General features: G+C 35.1%; 1 protein-coding gene across 3 annotated transcripts in view; it reads right to left on the bottom strand.

Moving 5' to 3' along the window:
* LOC150099806 (secretory carrier-associated membrane protein 1-like) overlaps positions 1–20942 on the bottom strand; it is a 244097-nt gene that overhangs the window by 165756 nt on the left and 57399 nt on the right. For all 3 annotated transcript variants that reach the window (XM_090403729.1, XM_090403730.1, XM_090403728.1), the window contains exon 4: positions 17200–17269. In XM_090403729.1, the coding sequence (XP_090259855.1) occupies positions 17200–17269 (70 nt within the window). The remainder of the gene's footprint in view (positions 1–17199; positions 17270–20942) is intronic.

A 20942-nucleotide genomic window follows, 5' to 3' on the forward strand; every position in this document is an offset into this window, starting at 1 on the left:
CTATTCAGGTATCTGAGGCAAAGTCTTCAAGTCCTGAATGGCAAAAACGGTACCAGTATAGTCTATGTTTAAAGATTCTGATGCTGGTCCTGCCTGTTTACGAATACTAGGAAAGCTTACAGTTGAAGGACACTTGTAGAACTGTGCTAAATAGATGGACTTGGCATGTGAACAAATGTTGAAGTTGTGCTTCAAACATGTTTCATAGAAAAGTTCAAACAAGAAATTCCCTATATACTTTATAATAAAAACCACTGCTCTACTGTAAGGAAAACACTTGTAAATATGCAATGATGTTCAGAGGTGTTAAGTCTCTAAGCCAACATGGTCATTTCATGGAATTATCAAGTGTGGTCCTGCAGCTGAATGTACTTCATTCTTTGTTCCTTTCACTTTCACCTTAGAGTAGTGACTTCAGCCTATTGAACTATCATCTTTCACAACATAGATGATAACTAAACAATTAAATTCTTTTATTTCTGCAGATAAACTTATACACTGGTTACACATGACTTTAAATTATTCAGGAAATGACAACATTTATCATTTCGTGATAAATTCTTTTAGTTACCTATATTGTCATTTCACTCTTAAAATTACCATTATGAGAAAGAAATATTGGTCGTTCAAAGCTTTTAGAGTGAAGTGCACAAGTTCAATAAATAATTCTTTCAGGTTGCTACTGAATGCAGTGTGGTGTGAGGAACTATTAGGAGACCAACTTAAGATATTAATGGACTGAATTATAAATACAAATAATTAGTGCATTTTTTTTTTTTTTTTTTAAATTTAGTAATTGAGATTACCATTTCCTGCAGTTCTGAAGTAGTCATGCAGTTATTACTATTCAGGATGAAATAGTTAGAGCATTATAACTTTCTTTGAATAAGTATTCATATTTAAAACTGTTGCTTGGTTTGATTATAATGAACAACCCCATGGCTACCAAATAAACTATGTTCAATAACTTAATATTTATCCAGCTAGAAGTTTTGTAGTCAGTGCATTTGCTCATATAAGATGGCCTAAGCATTAGAAATGACAGCATAAACAGGAGAACTGAAAAATTATAGCAATGGTAATCTTGACCACTGAAAAAGAAAAATCCACATTAGATTTAGCAGTACCTAGAAGATTAAATTAGCTATATATTTGTAATATATTTTATATAAGAAATAAATCCCTCTTTATTTCTGTACAACTGATAGATGCTCAATATTGGAAAACTTCAGTATTAGGCTGACCAAAAAGATAGGTAACTATTGAATTTTTTTTTTTTTTTTTTTTTTCAATAGTAAATTGCGTGGATAAAACTTTATTTGACATTCAGAGTTGATTACATTCCATTTCTGGCTGGAAAGGAGATCAATTCTGCTTGGGTGATATTCAAAAACTGTCTAGTAGAAGCAATGTCTAAATGTATTTCAAGGTAGGGGTGAAATGGATGAATGAAGAGATTAAGAATGTGATACAGAGGAAAATGGCATTATGGAGGCAACATAAGAGGAGTGGTAATAATCAATTCCATGAGGATTACAAAGAACAGGCAAAGAGGATGACTTGGTTGGTAAGGGTAGCAAAAGTGAGATATGAGCAGCAGTTAGCTCATCTCATCTCATCTTCCTTATACCATCTTTTACCTTGCGGTGTCAAGGGTCCATTGATCATCGGACCTCACTCCGTTTACAGGATAAGGTGGCCTTATGCCCCGGTGTATCCTATGGCCTGTAGTGTTGAGTTCTCAAGGCCAGTTTGCCTGCTTTGCGGGATGAAAAACCCCAGAATAAACTGGGGAAAAAACCCTGCTGTCTACGCCCAAGACCGGCTAACTTGGCTATGGCCGAGGAAGATCCTTCAGCTCCTCACGTCACCGACGGGAATCGAACCTAGGACAGTCCTTCCCCAGGCATATGGTTGCGAAGCGCATAGCCACTAGGCTAACCGCGCGCAGCAGTTAGTTAATGAAGCCAAAAAGAATTCTAGAGAGTTCTTTTGATATGTAGTCAGCAAAAAAAAAAGAATGATTATTGAAGGATGACATTGATTGGCGAAATAGGTATAACAGCTGCTGCAAAGGATACAGTTCAGATATTTAATGAGCAGTTCATAAAGGTCTTTCATTCTTGTGAATGTGACATCATTAAGAGCAGCTGATGAAGAGAGACTGACTACTAAGTGAGCAAGAGGTATGTGGGGAACTGAGCAAACTTGATGTTAATAAGGCTGTGGGACTTGATAATATATCACAGTGTTTTGAAGAAATGTGCCAGGCATCTTTGTTTAATATGAGTCTTGCACTGGGTCAAGTTCCAAAGGAGTGGAAGGAAGGCAAGATTGTGCTGTTTCATAAGGGAGGTGATAGAACTCAAGCATCAAATTATAAGCCTATTTTTGTGTCAGTTGTGGTGATCAAAAGTGTTGCAGAGGCTGGTAAGAACCAGGATCCAGAATTCGATTGGCAACAATGGTATTATCTGTGATATGATGCATGGATTTGCTTTAGGGAGGTCATGTTTTAGTAATCTACTTGCTTATTACAATAAGGCAGCGTTTCTCAACCTGTGGTCTGCGACAATGGGATGGGTGGTCTGCAGGCAGACTTAAATTAATTAAATAAATATATATTTTTAATTATCCAAAGAAAACAAGTTAAAATTGAATAAGCAAGTAAAAATTATTGAAATCAAATGGAGACTTAAAAAAAAAACCAACAAATAACATCAGAATGTTCAAAGGTGGAAGAAATAAAAGTATATTGTTGTTCACTTCACCCCCCCCTTTTATAATTCGTCATTCTGCCACTAAATTTGTAGCAGCAGAATGACGAATAATAAAAGAGGGGTGAAGTGAAGAACAATATAGCTTTATTGCTTCTGCTTTTCCTTGCTGTTCTGTCAGATTTGAAGTGAACATGTGTTATCCACATTTCAACCAATTGCTTGTTGTTTATTGATTTTTATTATTGAAGGTTTCTCTCCTTCAACCAAGGCTCAGTATATCTTCAGAAGTGCTAAGTGATACTTGGACAAAGTGTGTCCTGAGTTAATCCCAGTATCATATATTTATATATTTTCCGTAAACATTTTAATAATGGAAAAATGGCTTAGAACTAGGACTTTGAAAAGAAGAGCAAATGAAACAGGTGATGCTAACCCTAATTGTGATACACGTGTTGTAAGGCGAGTAAATCTAATACTATTTAAGTAGAAGACACAAGCAGTTCAAAGAAAAAATATAGCAGGAAATATAACAGTTAATATTTGGAATTCGGGTTTACTTGGTGTGGAGATGAAAGTGAACAGAAACCTCAATGTGTTTTATGTTATGAAGGTCAAACGAGTGCATGAAACCTGCGAAACTCCAACAACATTCAAAAACTAAACATTGTGATGTGAAAAATAAGCCTATTGAATTTTTTTCAGCGATGTTTAGGGACATTAAATCATGGGAAAGATATAGTTTAGGCCATGGGTTCCATTAATAGCAAGGCACTGGAAGCATCCTATCTCTTAAGTCTGTGCATAGCGAAAACAGGGAAACTTTCTATCAGGAAAAATTTGCTATTTCCAGCTATAAAAGATGTGGTAAAAACTATGTTTGACAACAAGTTACTAAAATATGTTGATTTGATTCCTCTTTCAAATGACATTGTTGATCGCAAAATTAATGATATGGCGGGTGACACAGAATCTCAGTTAATCGAAAGAGTTAAGAAGAGTCCTTATTATGTTACAAATAGACGAGACTACTGATGTCACAAATGATGAGCAGTTAATATGCTACATACGATATGCACATGATAACAACATTCATGATGATATTCTGTTTTGTAGAACTTTGCCATCCCGAACAACTGGAGAAGAAATATTTAACACTCTCAATAATTACATAATACACAAAGAGATCCAGTGGGAAAAATGTATAGGCTTCTGTTTGCATGGAGCTTGAGCCCTTCAGGCAGGCATAGTGAGATTGTTTCTATGGTCAAATAAGTAGCTCCGGATATTAATTGGGTACATTGTTTCATACATAGGGAAGCGTTAGTTCCATAGGAATGCCACCAAAATTTAAAACTGTGCTATACAATGCTGTAAAGCTAGTTAATTTTATTAAAGCTCAACTGTTAAATAACAGGTTATTTTCAGTACCCTGCGACGAAATGGGCAGTGAATATATACATATTTTGCTTCATTCTGAAATTTGCTGGCTTTCCAGGGGAAAAAGTACTAACAAGGTTATTTCAATTAAGGCAAGAAGTTTTATTATTTGTAAATGAACGTAATTCTGATTTTGCATCACTCCTTGTTGATGAAGCATGGTTATCAATACTATCCTATCTTTCAGACATTATTTAGAAATTAAATGAACTAAATCTCTCCCTTCAGAGAAATTCTTTAACTGTTCTTGATGCCTACGACAAAATAAAGGCATTCAAGAAAAAACTGGTTTTAAGGATTAATTATGTAAAAGACAGACAATTTGCAACTTTTCCAACATTGGAATTCTTTTCAGTGGAAAATTATATTTTTGTCGATTCTGAATTTCTGGAAAGGGTTTGTGTAACCACCTCAAAAATCTGAAATGGAATTTTGAAACATATTTTTTGAATAACTTTTATAAGAAATTTCTGTGGGTTTGCAATCCATTTCAGGCTTGCAGTCACGAGAGAACAACCTTTCGTTATCAAAAAAAGAACAGTTAATTGAGCTTTCAAGTGACAGTGGACTTAAAATGCAATTCTGTGATCTTGGTTTGGCTCGATTCCAAAAGAGAGGAATGGAAGGACATGGTTCCACACCCTCGCATTGAAGAAGCTACATGATGATGATGAAGGAAAAATAAAGAAGATTAAATGTGAAATAAAGATTGATTTTTGAAGTTTGATTTTAATAGTTAGCATATTTAGTTCATTATGAAAGTTTTTATGCAAATGTCATTAATTTAAGTTAACATTTTAATTCACTGTTTTTTCCCCTTATAAAATTTACAGGTCATCACACAATGATGGCTAGCAATTGCAGCTTTCTATCTAAATTTTGATTTTTTTTTTAATGTGATTTACGGAAAATTAATTCAATATTTCAGAAAGGAATAACAAAAACAATTTTAAATTCTCTGATTAAAAAAAAAAAATCTATCATAACTTTCTAATCACATATTTAGGCTTATGTGCTGGTTAACACTCAATACTAAAAATTTAATGGACTGAATAGAGTAAACAAGCTGATTTAATCATTCTGATATTTTGTCTCTGTCATAGAGACATCTTCAGGAATACAATATTAAAATTGTAATAACACACACAAAACAATAAGTGGAAAAAATTACACTATTTAAAGCCTAAAGTCCCATAAGGGGCACCTTCTATGGGTGCTGGTGGCTAGTGTTACCTGTTGGTAAGTAGCCTATGAATTAGTTTCCCAAATCTTGGGAAGTTTAACACAATGGCTGTGTTAAGCTTCCCATTTTTATTAAGATTAGGTAGTTTTTTTTTAAATCTGTTTTTGATTCTAAAAAAGTCTTTCAAGTTCGTATTTGTTGTGATGAAGTATAATAGTTTTATTCCATCTGATCTTATGCAAGGTATCCACTAAGGCATGGTCAGCTAGACCTGACTGACCATAGTTAGAGAAGTGGATCCTCAGGAGAGTGAACAAGAAAGCCAGCATTAAATGAAGCTTGAAAGAAGTGCAGAGATTATGTCTTTAAAATTTCTGGCTATTTGTTGGAAATGCCCTGGATATCAAATTCATTAAAATCAACTTCATGAACAGAGAAAACCTTGAACTCTATCCAACTGATGGCTATATCAGTTGCTTATATCAGATGAAACATGGGGGTTAAAGGGTTTAAGATATTTTCTTTCTTGTGGTTATATCAGTTGCTTTAATATCATTTTTGCTCTAGCTGTTTATCAGAACTTTCCAGCACCCCCCATCTCATATACACTGGCAGATATACTGACCAACAATCACATCTGACTCCCCACCCTCTCCCAGTAACATGGGATCATAAAACTATAACAGAGCAAAATTAATCAGTTCTGAAAACAGTGCCCTCACTACTGAAACTGACTACATTCAATATGTTCTTAGCCAATGGCTACAATTCCCACCATATTCAAAATATATTAAAACCTGAAAACCATACCCCTTTCAAAACAGACCACCAAATTTATCGCCATTCCATATATCCAGAGTACATCAGAAAATCTAACAAAAATCTTTAAAAAAAAACATTAAAACCACTTAGAGATCATGCAGGTATTCCCCCATTGGTATCCCTTATCTTCTCCATTAAAGACCAGCCAGAACCCATAGACCAGGGGTGGGCAACCTTTTAAGTGTGTGTGCCAAAATTGCCAAATCTTTGATGTAAAAATTTTCTCACGTGCCAACCAAAATTTTGGTAACGTATTGTTTGTCATTGATAAGTACAGGGTGTCCCAAAATTCACGCAAGAAGTAATTTTGATAGAAAACACAGGTTTTTAATTAAAAATTGTAATTTCTTATTGATTCATAAAGTATACAGTATAGGGTTATGCATGGAATAGCATATTCGGTAAATGGCCTCCATAGCGTTGCTGGCATATACGCACTCTTTTGTCGAAATTTTCCATGACCGTTTTGCATAAATGTGGCTGAATTTCGTTGATACAGCGCTCAATTTCCTCCTTCAAGGCGTGGGTGGTTGTGGGCAGTTGTGGGCTTGTTGGCATAAACCTTAGACTTCAAAAAATCCCAAAGGAAAAAGTCCAGCGGCGTTAAGTCACATGATCTGGGCGGCCAATTCTGATCACCAAAACGGGAAATTACACGACCAGGAAATGACTCATGCAGTAATTGAATTGTTTCTCGGGCTGTATGGCATGTGGCACCGTCTTGTTGAAACCACATGTCGTCCACATCCATATCTTGCAATTTAGGCACAAAAAACTGGATTATCATATCGCGATAGCGAGCACCATTAACTGTTATTGCCTTACCAGCCGCATTTTCGAAGAAGAATGGACCGATGATGCCTCCAGCCCAAAATCCGCACCAAACAGTGACACGTTGTGGATGCATTTGTTTCTCAACAATCACTCGTGGATTTTCTGAACCCCAAATGCGACAATTTTGTCGATTAACGAAGCCATCAAGATGAAAATGAGCCTCATCGCTAAAGATGATTTTGTTCGAAAAGCATCCACTTGTTGTTGTTCCATAATCCATTCAACGAACTCTCTTCGCTGTGTGTGGTCAGTAGGCTTCAGTTCTTGAGTCAATTGAACTTTGTAAGCATAAAGATGCAAATCTTTTGTGAGAATACGCTGTAGAGAGCTTCTCGAAATGCCCAATTCAAGACCACGGTGCCGAATTGATGTTCCTGGACTCTCAGCAACACTCTCACGAACTGCTTCGATGTTTTCTGTTGAACGACTTGCTGAAAGACGGCCAGAGTGTATAAGATCACTAATTGATCCAGTTTCCTTGAAATTAATTTTTTAATTAATCTTTTCACAGTTGATGAAATTAAATCACTATTCCGACCATATTTTGTACGAAATTGCGAACTGTAGCTGCCAAACCTTCATTATTTTTAAAATATTGCTCAACAATAAAAATGCGTTGTTCTTTCATGTAGCTCTCCATTTTTAATAACCCTGAACTGTCAGCTGTCACGCTGTCTTTTTTTCTTGTTGGCAACACTTTACCGCACAAATGGTGCTAAATTTAAATCTTACGTGAATTTTGGGACACCCTTTATTAGGAGAACCTTTCCAAATAATCAAAAATCACACTAGAGCAGTAAAATCAAAGAATATTGGAATAGTGATTGTCTAAGTGTCTAAGAGTGATTATGTATCTAATAAATCGAACATCAATTGACAATAAATACTTCCAATCCATATTTTAATGACTTACGATTTAATTAAATCCAAATCCACATATATACATACTTTAGAAAATCAATAAATTCTTTACGAGACACAAAAATAATATATAAAATGATGGTAAAGATGTCAGGCCAAGTCTGGCTGCCAAGGCCAATGATGTAACAACTGAAAGGGACAAAACTTGTCCTTCAGTATATTGCAGAGATAGATAGCTTGGAAATAGGATGTTTGTTTCATTTATTGCATTTTATTTGGTATCGCTCTACTTAATAAAAGTGTATTAAGTTAAAATATACACTCAGTGAAGATGTTGGATTATTTATTTATTTAATTATTTTTTAAGATGAGCTTGGGTTGCATCCAGAAAAAAGTGGGGAACCCCTTGGAGTGCCAAGGATTCCCCACCCCTGCCCTAGACCTACTAGGTGTTTACCAGGTTCCTCGTAGTTGCAAATTGTTCCGGCCAAACAGGTAGGAAATCCAGTATCAGAATTGCCAAACAAAAAAACTACATCTGGTTCCACCACTGCCATTCGAGGATTGAGGAAATGAAAGAACGTACAAATGAAGAAACAAAAGTGAGATTATGAAAGTACAAGAAAGTAGAAACAGAGAAACAGAAGCAGGAGAGAAAGGAAACAAAAGAAAAGAGAGGTAATGAGACTGTGAGTGAAATTGTCAGAATGTAAGATATCAAGAATAAGTTGTTCAGAATGAGAAATGAAATGAGGAATATGTGCAGTGCTATTAGATGTCTGGTGGAAATGAATGAAACAGTGCAAAAGGATAAAATGAATGAAACTAGAGAAAAGAGATGACATGAGAATATAAATGTACAAAGATTCTCATTAACCACACCTCTAACAATGGAAAGTTCACAAGGTCCGTTTCCAGGAGGAAGAATGAGCTAAATAATTGATGCTTTGGATATGAGAAATAAATGAGCAAGAGATTAGTTGTGGTTGTGGGAACAAATGATTTGGCCTGAGAGAATGTAAGGATGGATATGAGGAGGTCATTGTAGAGAGTGAAAAATAATATGGTAGAAAAGCTTGTCATGTGTTGCCAAGGTATGACAATGATGAGTGGAGACAGAGAGCAAGAATCATGAATGGAATGCTATAAAAGCTGTGTGAGAAGGGAGTGCAGTTTGAAGATAGCGTGTATTTGAGGGAAAAATGCATTTGTAGACATGTGATGGACAGCATTTGAATGGCTTTGGTGGGAGCCAACTGCAGAGATTGTTGCTAGAATAAAGTGTAATGAATGAAATCTATGGGAAGCAATGAATAGAAATGAAACGGTAAGCAAGCATAGAAAGGACAAGCAGGGATTGGAGGTGGGCAAAAACAGCAAGTTATTATCATTTATACAGGAATTATATATTATATTATATTATCATCATCATGAAATTTCTGAGATGTACCCTCTAGGAGTGTACAGGATATGACAGTACTACACGAAAAAATTGCATCATCACTAACTTCCTATCTACAATTTTCCTTGAAATCAATCTGTCACCTGTCAAGATTCCAACATTATCAGAGAGAAGAAGCAAGGAATAAGAAAAGTCTCATTGACTATGTTATTGTTGATAGTGATATTTTCTCCCTGGTGCAGGTCACCAGAGTGTACAGAGGATTTGAAATTGGAAGTGATCACTATTTAGTCTTAAGCAGGATAAAATTGAATTTCATATTGAAAAGAATAACATGTAAGAAAGTTTTAAAGCGAATAAAAGTTGAACAGCTCTCAGATTTAAACTGACTGTAGACTAAAATACCCAAAGATTATTGAAGAAAAAATGAGAGTTTGAGAACAGGAACCAAACCTTGGGGATTCAATGGCAAGCCTTGAAGATAATCCTGATTGATTCAGCTAGAAAGGCATGTGGTGAGGTAGTCTGCAAGGATAGAAAAATCAGAACTCCCTGGTGGACACAGGAAGTTAAAGAGGCGTGAAGGAAAAGAAGGAAGCACCTGGCAAATAAGTCAGCTTTTGCTCTTAGAAATACAGAGACAAATGTAAGAAAGCGAAAGACTGTGTAAAACTAGCTAAACAAAAGTCATGGGAGGACTTTGGCAAGAACATAGAAAATAAATATCAAGAAGGTGGCAAGATATTCTGGAGGTTGTTGAAGAAGCTTAGAAATTGGAGGAAAGAGTGCTGTAAAAGGAGTTGGAGATGATAAAGGTGACATGAAAATAGGAGAAAAAGATATCCTTGAGGTATGGAGTAATTACTTTGAAAAATTGCTAAATGAAACAAGCAGTGATAGCACAGAGGTAAAAAACACTCAACAGGCATACAGTCAGGAATACATATCCATATTTGAAGTAGAAAAAGCCATCAAAGGCTTGAAATGCAGGAAAGGCTTAGATGATTAGATGATATTCGACCAGAAATGCTGAAGTATGGTGGTATAAAAGTCTTACAGTGGCTGCACTACATAGTTCAGAAAGCCTGGACAGAGGGACAACTTCCCGATGATTGGAGTAGAGCTCTAATAGTACCCATATAAAAAGGGAAATAAAACTGCATGTGAGAATTGCAGAGGTATTTCCCTACTGAGTGTTCCTGGCAAGATCTATGCAAGTATACTTGAGAAACGGTTGAGAAGAATTGTGGAAGAAAGCTTGGTGAAAAACAAGCTGGATTCAGGCCAAATAGAGGCTGTCAGGATGAGATCTTCACTTTACGACAAATAGTTGAGAAAGCATGGGAATATAACAAAGATCTGTATTTAAGTTTTGTCGATCTAGAAAAGGCATATGACAAGGTGCCAAGAGAGAAGCTATTCAATACTCAACAGTTATATGGTGTCAATGGGGCATTATATCAAGCAATACTTAGTCTTTCTTTGAGTTGTAAGTCAGCAGTTAGAATTGAAAGAAGTACAGGAAGATGGTTTAATGTTAAATCTGGTGTGAGACAAGGATGTACATTATCCCCTCTGTTATTCATTATCTATATGGATCACATTATGAAGGAAAGTGGTAGTAAACATGATATCAGAATTGGGATGTTAATGTCAGCTCTTTGATTTATGCAGACGATGTTATACTTCTAAATAAATCCACTACAAGTTTGCAAGATTCCATGACTAAATTGAATAACTGTTATAATAGATATGGTATGAAGGTCAGCATTAAAAAGACAAAGACAAAGAAAATAGGTACAATTGTTGAAAATATCAACTGTGTTTTAACGATGAACCTGAGGAACAAGTAAAACATTTCAGCTACTTAGGCACGATTTTTAGTGAAGATGGTAAATCAAATATGGAAATAGACAATAGAATCAACAAAGCTGGTATGATAGGAAGTCAACTGAATAAATTTGTATGGAATAAGAAAGAAATTAGTCAGAACACTAAATTAGCTGTATACAAGACAGTCTTGTGTTCAAACCAGTTTTAACTTATGGATCTGAGAGCTGGGTCAGAAGTAAAACACTTGACCAAAGACTAGAGACCTCAGATATGAGAGTCCTGAGAAAGATTAGAGGCATGAACAGATGGCATCAATGGCAATATCATATTAAAAACGAGGATATTAGGAAAGAACTTGACATTGTCAGCATCCAGGAATGCGTTAGCAGAGCTAATCTCAGGTGGTATGGTCACTTGAACAGAATGGGCGAGGAAAGATTAGCAAAAGAAGTGTTCTCTGCCAGGTTGGAAGGAAAATGAACCAGAGGAAGACCAAGATATAGGTGGATTGATATGGTACAAAGTGCCTTAGATGATAGAAATATAAGATCTGATAATGATGTTGGAGTCTTGGCAAGTAACAGACTGATTTGGAGAAAAATTGTAGATAGGAAGTTAGTAATGATGTAAATTTTTCATGTAGTACTATCATATCCTGTACACCCCTTGAGGGTACATGTCAGGAATTTGATGATGAACTAATGGAAGTTGACACAAAATATTCTGCAGTTGTCTTCTAATTTATCTTTTAATTTGTCTTCTTATTAGAGTTTTCCTCTATTTTGATTCTTTATCCTTTCCAAGAAAATACTCTTTATTTGTGTCTAACTCATCTTTGCTTTCTTCACTAGAAATATCTTGTTCAGTGTCCGAGTCTTCTGAACGAACTTTCACATAATCATCATCTTCTAAATCACTTTCATCTTCGTATTCGACTCTATCATTCTCAACATCGGACTCAAGTAACATTCGCTGAATCTCTTCAACATCTGATGGATTATCCAATCAATATATTTTTCCAGTCACTTTCAATGGTAAATAAAAAAAAACAACAACTAAACCAATACTATACTGACATCGTAGTTCGCAGTATCTCTCAGATACAGTTTACTATCAAACATCATACACCTTTACATAACACGTCTTAAACCAAACTGACATAAACATATGTTATAAACAGTGCAGAATATCACTCGTAATACATACATGAGCAGCTAGTCATGACCTCCGAGCTATACACTAGATATGTGTAAGAATATTTATATTAAAACAATTTGTTTGTATCTGTCAGATCAGCCGCGACCTCCGCAGGGTTAAATTAAAGCCTTTGCTTGTTTACCGAGCTGAAAATCTGCAGCTTTTCAGGGTTATGTCAAAAATGCTCTTCTTGTAATATGGTGATCAAATAAGAAAAATGGATGACACCACAGATGTTTGAAGAATGGTTTACAACTTATTTTTGTCCCACAATTGAATTACTGCAAAGATTTTGTTAAAAATTCTGTTGTTACTGATATTAATAGAAGTAAGGTGTTCTTTCATATATTGCCTTGCTCCTAATTCTTCATATAATAAATAAGTAAAAAAATCAAAAAGACAGGAACAACCCAGGGATTGCTGCAATAGTAAGAATGATGCTGACAAGAAGAAATTATCAGCATTTGCCAGCCTGGTTGGCTGAGTGGTTAACATATCTGCTCTCCACCCTACAGGCCGTGAGTTTGAATCCTGCTGTGGGTATGAATGTTTGTGATTGTTTTTAGATGGAAGATGAATTTCGTCATCCAATGCAAGACCCTTACCCAACTTATTTAAAAAAATTGAAAAAGTTCCATGTTTGGTTTCTATAGCAAGGTTTCCAGACTATGCAAAAAAAATAAGAAAAAATATAAAACCAATAAAAATGGGGGAAGGGGGATCTTAGCCCACCCACAGTACAAATGTAATATAGATTTACAAAGAAACCTTTAATGGGTAGAGCTTCATAAAAAATAAATAAATAAAATAAAATAAAAACATGATGATTCTATTGTATAAGATCCTAATAAGATCAGATCTCACTGGGAGTACTAAGATCTGATCAAGATTTGAAGATGCTTACATGACACAAAAGGTAGAAAACAAAAATTATATCAGAGACTGTGAAACATTGGCTCTATGGATTGAGGAAATTTAATTTGCAGAACTCAGTAGAGAGAAGACTGAATAGTGATATGATCAAAATATATGTTGGCAACAAGTATTTACTATTGTTAGAACTTACATAAAGGAATGGCAGGTAAAAGAGCAGACAGTTTCATACATGTAAAGAAAATTAGAATTTAATTTAATTTGCAACTCCTATATATTTCACTCAATGTAACATGAGCTTCATTTGGGGAGAAAAGAAAAGAATTGGTAACAACATTCAAAATATTAACACAAGAATGAGTTAAACAGTATGAGTCACACTATCATGTGTCTGCAGCTGATGAATAATGTTCTGTATCAACAGAGACCACAGTCACAATTGATTCCTTTTAAAACACAAGGACTATGAAAATTGGAAAAAACAGTGAAAAAATCAGCTACATTTTGAATGAGAAACCTATAGAACAAGAACCGATGGCAAATTAAATATTGACACAGACAGGGTGCTTAAGGGTCAAAGCTGCATAACTGAGAGGAGACCTCCACATAGCCTTTAAAGAATGCGGAGAACCGACCAGGGCTTTTGACCTAATGTCCAATCCTCACCTTCTCATGGTGCATCCTGTTGGGTATCTACCTGGATACTGAACAAAAGGGCTGGCAATTTGGGATTTAGCCGACCAAACTGTAATTCTTATTGGCTTAAACCAAATTACAAAATTATGGTACAACATGACAAAATTTCATGCCGGCTGGGGCATCACTGGTTAAACAAGGCCCCCATTTTTCGCCAGGAAACCAGGGCGAACAGCGAAAAGTCAGCTACTGGAACAAATCTGAAAAAACACTCCAACTCAACATCACCAGAGTTAGAGATCGGTACTATCAACATAAGAAGCCTGAATGGCAAAGAAATGGAGCTAGCTGAGGAATTAGATAAGCAAGATCGACATAATAGGGGTGACTGAAACAAATAAGGCAAAAATTGGTGAGATCTTTCTGAGCAATAAATACAAAATGTTATATTCAGGCAATGACAATCAAGGAAAAGAAGGAGTAGCCATTGATGTATTCAACAATAAATACGAGGCTAATCTTCTTGAATGGCAGGCAGTCTCAAGTAGAGTGATGTGGGCAAATATCAGAATGGGGAACTGGACAATGAGACTTATTTGTGCCTATGGTCCCACAGAAGGTTCTACTAAGGTAGAAGTGGAGGAATTTTTTGAGGATTTAGAGAAAGCATCTGACACAATGAAAAAGGAAAAGTTGGTCGTTGTTGGGGATCTAAATAGCAGAGTAGGAAATGATTGTCAGACATACAAAAATATATTGGGATAATTTGGAGAAAAGAGCAAATCTAATAATAATGACAAATACCTGTTGGATTTCTGCTCAAGACATGGACTGGTTATTACTAACAACATGGAGTGGTTATTACTAACACCAGGTTCCAACATAAAAATATGCACAAATTCACATGGAGAGAAGAAGCAGAGAATAAGAAAAGTCTCATTGACTATGTTATTGCTGATAGTGATGTGTTCTTCCTAGTGCAGAACACCAGAGTGTACAGAGGATTTGAAATTGGAAGTGATCACCATTTAGTCTTGAGTAGGATAAAATTGAATTTCATATTGAAAAGAAGAACATGTAAGAAAGTTTTAAAGCGAATAAAAGTTGAGCAGCTCTCAGATGTGAACTGTAGACTAAAATACACAAAGATTATTGAAGAAAAAATGAAAGAGTTTGAGAACAGGAACCAAACTTTAGAGATACAGTGGCAAGCCTTGAAAAAAACCTTGATTGATTCAGCCAGAGAGGCATGTGGTGAGGTTGTCTGCAAGGATAGAAAAATCAGAACTCTATGGTGGACACAGGAAGTTAAATAGGCATTGAAGGAAAAGAAGGAAGCATATCAAAAGTTCCTGGCAAATAAGTCAGCTTTTACTCTTACAGAATACAGAGACAAATGTAAGAAAGCTAAACAGTGTGTAAAAACTAGCTAAACAAAAGTCATGGGAGGATTTTGGCAAGAACATAGAAAATAATTATCAAGAAGGTAGCAAAATATTTTGGAGGATGTTGAAGAAGCTTAGAAATGGAGGAAAGAGTACTGTAAAAGGAGTTAGAGATGATAAAGGTGACATGAAAACTGGAGAAAAAGATAACCTTGAAGCATGAAGTAATTACTTCGATAAATTGCTAAATGAAACAAACAGTGATAGCACAGTGGTAAAAAACACTCAACAGGCATACAGTCAGGAATACATATCCATACTTGAAGTAGAAAAAGCCATCAAAGTCTTAAAATGTGGAAAGGCAGCAGAAGTAGATGATATCCGACCAGAAATGCTGAAGTATGGTGGTATAAAAGTCTTGCAGTGGCTGCACTACATAGTTCAGAAAGCCTGGACAGAGGGATGAATTCCCGATGATTGAAGTAGAGCTCTAATAGTACCCATATATAAAAAGGGAAATAAAACTGCATGTGAGACTTGCAGAGGTATTTTCCCTACTGAGTGTTCCTGGCAAGATCTATGCAAGTATACTTGAGAAACGGTTGAGAAGAATTGTGGAAGAAAGCTTGGTGAAAAACAAGCTGGATTCAGGCCAAATAGAGGCTGTCAGGATCAGATCTTCACTTTACGACAAATAGTGGAGAAATCATGGGAATATAACAAAGATCTCTATTTGAGTTTTGTAGATCTGGAAAAGGCATATGATAAGGTGCCAAGAGAGAAGCTATTCAATACACTTGAAGGAAGTACAGGAAGATGGTTTCATGTTAAATCTGGTGTAAGACTGGGATGTACGTTATCCCCTGTGTTATTCATTATCTATATGGATCACATTATGAAGGAAAGTGGTATTAAACATGATATCAAAATTGGAGATATTAATGTCAGCTCTTTGCTTTATGCGGACGATGTTATACTTATCAATAAATCTGCTACGAGTCTGCAAGATTCCTTGACTAAACTGAATAACTGTTGTAATAGATATGGTATAAATGTCAGCAATAAAAAGACAAAGACAATGAAAATAGGCAGAATCGTTGAAAATGTCAACTGCATTGTGAATGGAGAAACTGTGGAACAAGTAGAACATTTCAGCTACTTGGGCACGATTTTTAGTGAAGATGGTAAATTAAATATGGAAACAGACAACAGAATCAATAAAGCTGGTATAGTAGGAAGTCATTTGAATAAATTCATATGGAATAAGAGAGAAATTAATCAGAATACTAAATTAGCTGTATACAAGACAGTGTTCAAACCAGTTTTAACTTATGGATCGCAGAGCTGGGTCAGAAGTAAAACACTTGACTAAAGACTAGAGACCACAGATATGAGAACCCTGAGAAAGATTAGAGCTGTGAACAGATGGCATCAATGGCAATATCATATTAAAAATGAGGATATTAGGAAAGAACATGACATTGTCAGCATCCAGGAATACGTTAGCAGAGCTAATCTTAGGTGGTATGGTCATTTAAACAGAATGGGCGAGGAAAGATTGGCAAAATAAGTGTTCTCTGCCAGGGTGGCAAGAAAACAACCCAGAGGAAGACAAAGATATAGGTGGATTGATACTGTACAATGTGCCTTAGGCGACAGAAATATAAGATCTGATAATATTGGCATCTTGACAAGTAACAGACTGATCTGGAGGAAAATTGTAGATAGGAAATTAGTAATGATGTAAATTTTTCATGTAATACTATCATATGCTGTACACCCCTTGAGGGTATATGGCAGGAATTTGATGATGATGAACTACATGATCATATTAAACCAAGTACTTCTGGAGGACTACTCCCAAACAAAATAGCTTTGCTATCATAGTAATTATTCCTATTGGAAGTGTGCTGGACCTACAAGAACCAATTTCAGTGTGTATGTGTGTGTAAATTCACATTGCACTAGACAATTTTTTTTTTATTTTAGATCATTTTAAAATTATTCTTAACTTGCCTCCAACATCTGTTTCATTCTGCATTTTCCTTTCTCTCTCTTCGAGTTCTGCTGCTTTTCTTTCTAGTTCCTACAACAGAAAAAACAATATCAAAATGAAATCACTAGCTTAAGTACTAGATTAAAGATATACACCTGACAGTTTATACTGTGTTATTTTTGTAATTTTGCATAGCTTTTGACAAATATCACATAGCAAGAATTAAATTGAGAGAGAGCAAGCTGAAGCAGATGATAAAATTGGCAATTTTAACAACTTGATAATTATCTTAAAAAAAAAAGGAAGAAACAATGAGTTTTGTCTTAGCACTGCTTCTATTCTATTAATGATCAATGTTATGGCTGAACTTCCTATCTAACTGGATGATACAAATATTTGAGTTCTAGCAAAAAAATGACTAACTTTTACACTAATGAAATTATAAATGACTTGAATGAAGATATTCAGTTCTTCACTGATGAATCAAAGTTGGGTAAGTTATGAAGGACAGCTGATATAATGAACTTTTAAGATAATCTAAAATGATTGGCAGGGAGTACTGTAATAACCAACGTTTGATAGCAATTTTTATTTTATATTGCACCATTTCTGTAGACTAGTTAGTCTCCGTTACATGGTGTTTTCTCCCCCCCCCCCCCCAATCATTATCACACAGACAGGCCAGTGAGAGAATACATGAAACTTAGAACCACAGCAGTAGGCTGAATTAACTGGTTATCATAGCATTAATTCAGTTTTGATAAAGCCAAGTTACTTGGCAGTGTGAAGCCATAACCTAAAACATTAAGGAGGAGAGATTATACCATTTCTATTATCATTAATTAAAGGCTTCTACACTGATGACAGTGTTTCACTAATTGATCCTATAGAGACCAAAGAAAAGTATTACACAGTCCAGTAAATTATAGTGATTTGGGAGAAACTGGCTTTCTCCCAAATGATTTGTGAATTGTGAGAAAGTTCTTGTGAATAAATCCCTCAGAAGTATAATATTCAATGAGATAACTATAATCCATTCTTCCCTCCCCAAATAACAAGCTTTCAGCAGATCTCATAAAAAATCGATCATCTCCTCTCCTGGCATGCTTGCACATACACTCTCTCTTCCTCTCTGTACACTTTAATTTACGCCAATAAGGTCTCAGGGACCCATGCACTGCAGGGCTTCATGGCATAGCAGAGAGATCTCATGCTTTGAATATAAAGTCTAATTAGGGCCAAATGCCATTTTCATTTCACATAAATAAAACTAAAGTATTAATTTCATAAAAATGCTGGGAGCGTGAATGAGTTTAAGGTTCAATATGATAGATATGTTTCACTCATTAAGTGAAACCTCCCAAAGTCTGTTGGCTCAATGGATGTTGCTATAATAATAATCTACTTTGCAAAATCCCTTTAGTTACTTATGTTTCTATAACATCTGTTCTTTTCCTGCTTGTCAATTAAACTCTGTAACCAACAAATTCTTAATCTATTCACAGTAAACATACCACACTCACATCTGAATTCTGTCCACTTTATTTCCACAAAATTCTACAAACCCAATCAGTCAGAATATTCCAGATATATGCATTGAGGCTTTATAGTAAGTTATATGAATCAGTTGTGATAAGTTATTTTTAAAACTATAATAAGCAAATAAGTTTTTACATATCCCTAGTCTTCAGTGTGATTTTCAATATCCAAGTGATCCTTTGAGTTTTTTTACCCATCTATTTATTAAAATTTCTTGCACTAAATTTCAGTCTGCTATCACTTCAAGCTTCATCAATTTCTTGTAACACAATTTCCATCAAAATAATAGCATGTAATCCTTTCAGCATTAAGTGCTAAAAGGATTATGAGTTGGCAACCATTGTTCCTAGCTGACAATGTCAGTCTATTCAAATCAACTTGCAGGGTTTCTACTTCACTTTTACTACTGCCTTTCCATAAGAGAATTAAATACCCCCCCCCCCTTCAGACCATGTTATTAACACACAGATATTAAACTACAGCATCCAAGAACAGAGCTCTGTGGCACACTGCTGTCCTTTGCCTTCTTTCTTCTCCACTGTATACCATTCTTGACATAATCTTCTTAACCATGTCACCAGTTTCAAATTCATTTCAATTTGCTGCTCCATCTTGTGTAAAAGATTTCCTTACCATGCTGATCAGCCTTTTTGCCTGTTCTTTGTATTCATGAGTTGGTGAACAAATTTCTCCTTACATCTTTATATATTTCTTTTCTTCTTTTTTTTTGGTCTTGCGTAGTGAAATTAATAAAAAAATAAATAAAAACGTTATTTTTTTATAATTTCAATTAAAAGTATAATTATATTAAATTTTCCATACACTGCTCCAAAAAAGCTTCTTAAGCTTCACATACCTGATGTATAGTTTCACATATGCTCCTTACTCAAAAATTCTGTATGCTGGTCACTTCCTAGGTTAACAATGTATGACATGCAGCATTGACCTAATGTTATCATCAGATTCCAACACTCAAACCACAATCCATACTACTGTTTTAATAATTAGTCAAGGCAGATGAATAAATCCCATTCTTTCCCTCATTCTATATCTCCATAGTTAAAATATTCCATATTTGATATACATCAGCGAATTAGCTAACTGTGCCTTATAAAAAAAAATTAATAAATAATAATGAAAATAAAAAAATAAATTGGCATTCATTTTCACTCTAAACATTACTTCGCTTCTTCTCAACTCCTAACACATTATAAATCCCAGATCCATTTGACTATGGAATATTGTTCTCACATTTGGAGATCTGCTCCCAACACTCCCTCAGAACGCTTAAATACAACGATTTTCAACCTTTTCCATAATACGGCACACCTAGACTAATTATTAAAATTCTGCGGCACACTAAAAATATATTCTTTTAATTTTTTTGTTGCTCAGGCAAAAAATAGACATAATTTTGATTGATTTACACGCACAAGAAGAGGGAAGACCAGACACTAATAAATAAATGTGCAAATTATGACATTATTTCTTTCAATTAATTTGTTTTCATAAATCTCGTGGTACACCTGAAGACCTCTCGTGGCACACTGGTTGAAAATCACTGCTTTAAAATATCCAGAAAATTGCTATCCACTTAACTGACAACTCCCCCCCTCCCACCCCCAGATTTCCTCTTATCACCTTCTCATAGATACCGTTTCTGCACTGTCTTTAAGTATTTTGATGGATGTTGCTCCATTCTAATCATGTACAACCATAAATAGCTACTGGTCAACATTCATATATAATTCATTCAGCTCCAAGCTCATCAAACCAACTTATCTTCTTCCCATATACGAGTCCTCCATCAGCCTTCCTCATACTATTTTCTCCAATAAATACAACATACTGTTTTCTAAAAACTATTTATGCTATGACTTGATGCTTCCCAGGATGTGGAATACTTTCCAAAATGCTTCTGAAATGCAAAGAATCAAATGACATATACAGCTTTCTCTTGTGGCACTGACATTTTTTAGGTTGTCATACAATGCTTCAAGATCTGCATTTCCTGCATGCTAGAGAATACAGATATGTTAGGGTACACCTCATAAATCTACCTATCTATCAAAATAAAACACACTTTACTCCCTGTGCATAGTATCTTTATTTTACAGAAATCTACTGAGGACTTCTAGTCCATCCTCTATATTATAGACAAACACTACATTTATACTTTAGTGCATGAGCTAAAAATATTAAATTTGCATACCCAAAATAAAAA

This window comes from Typopeltis vanoorti, chromosome 14 (genome assembly GCF_054136105.1).
Source record: "Typopeltis vanoorti isolate ZY-2024b chromosome 14, IOZ_Tvanoo_1.0, whole genome shotgun sequence".
NCBI lineage: Eukaryota > Metazoa > Arthropoda > Arachnida > Uropygi > Thelyphonidae > Typopeltis > Typopeltis vanoorti.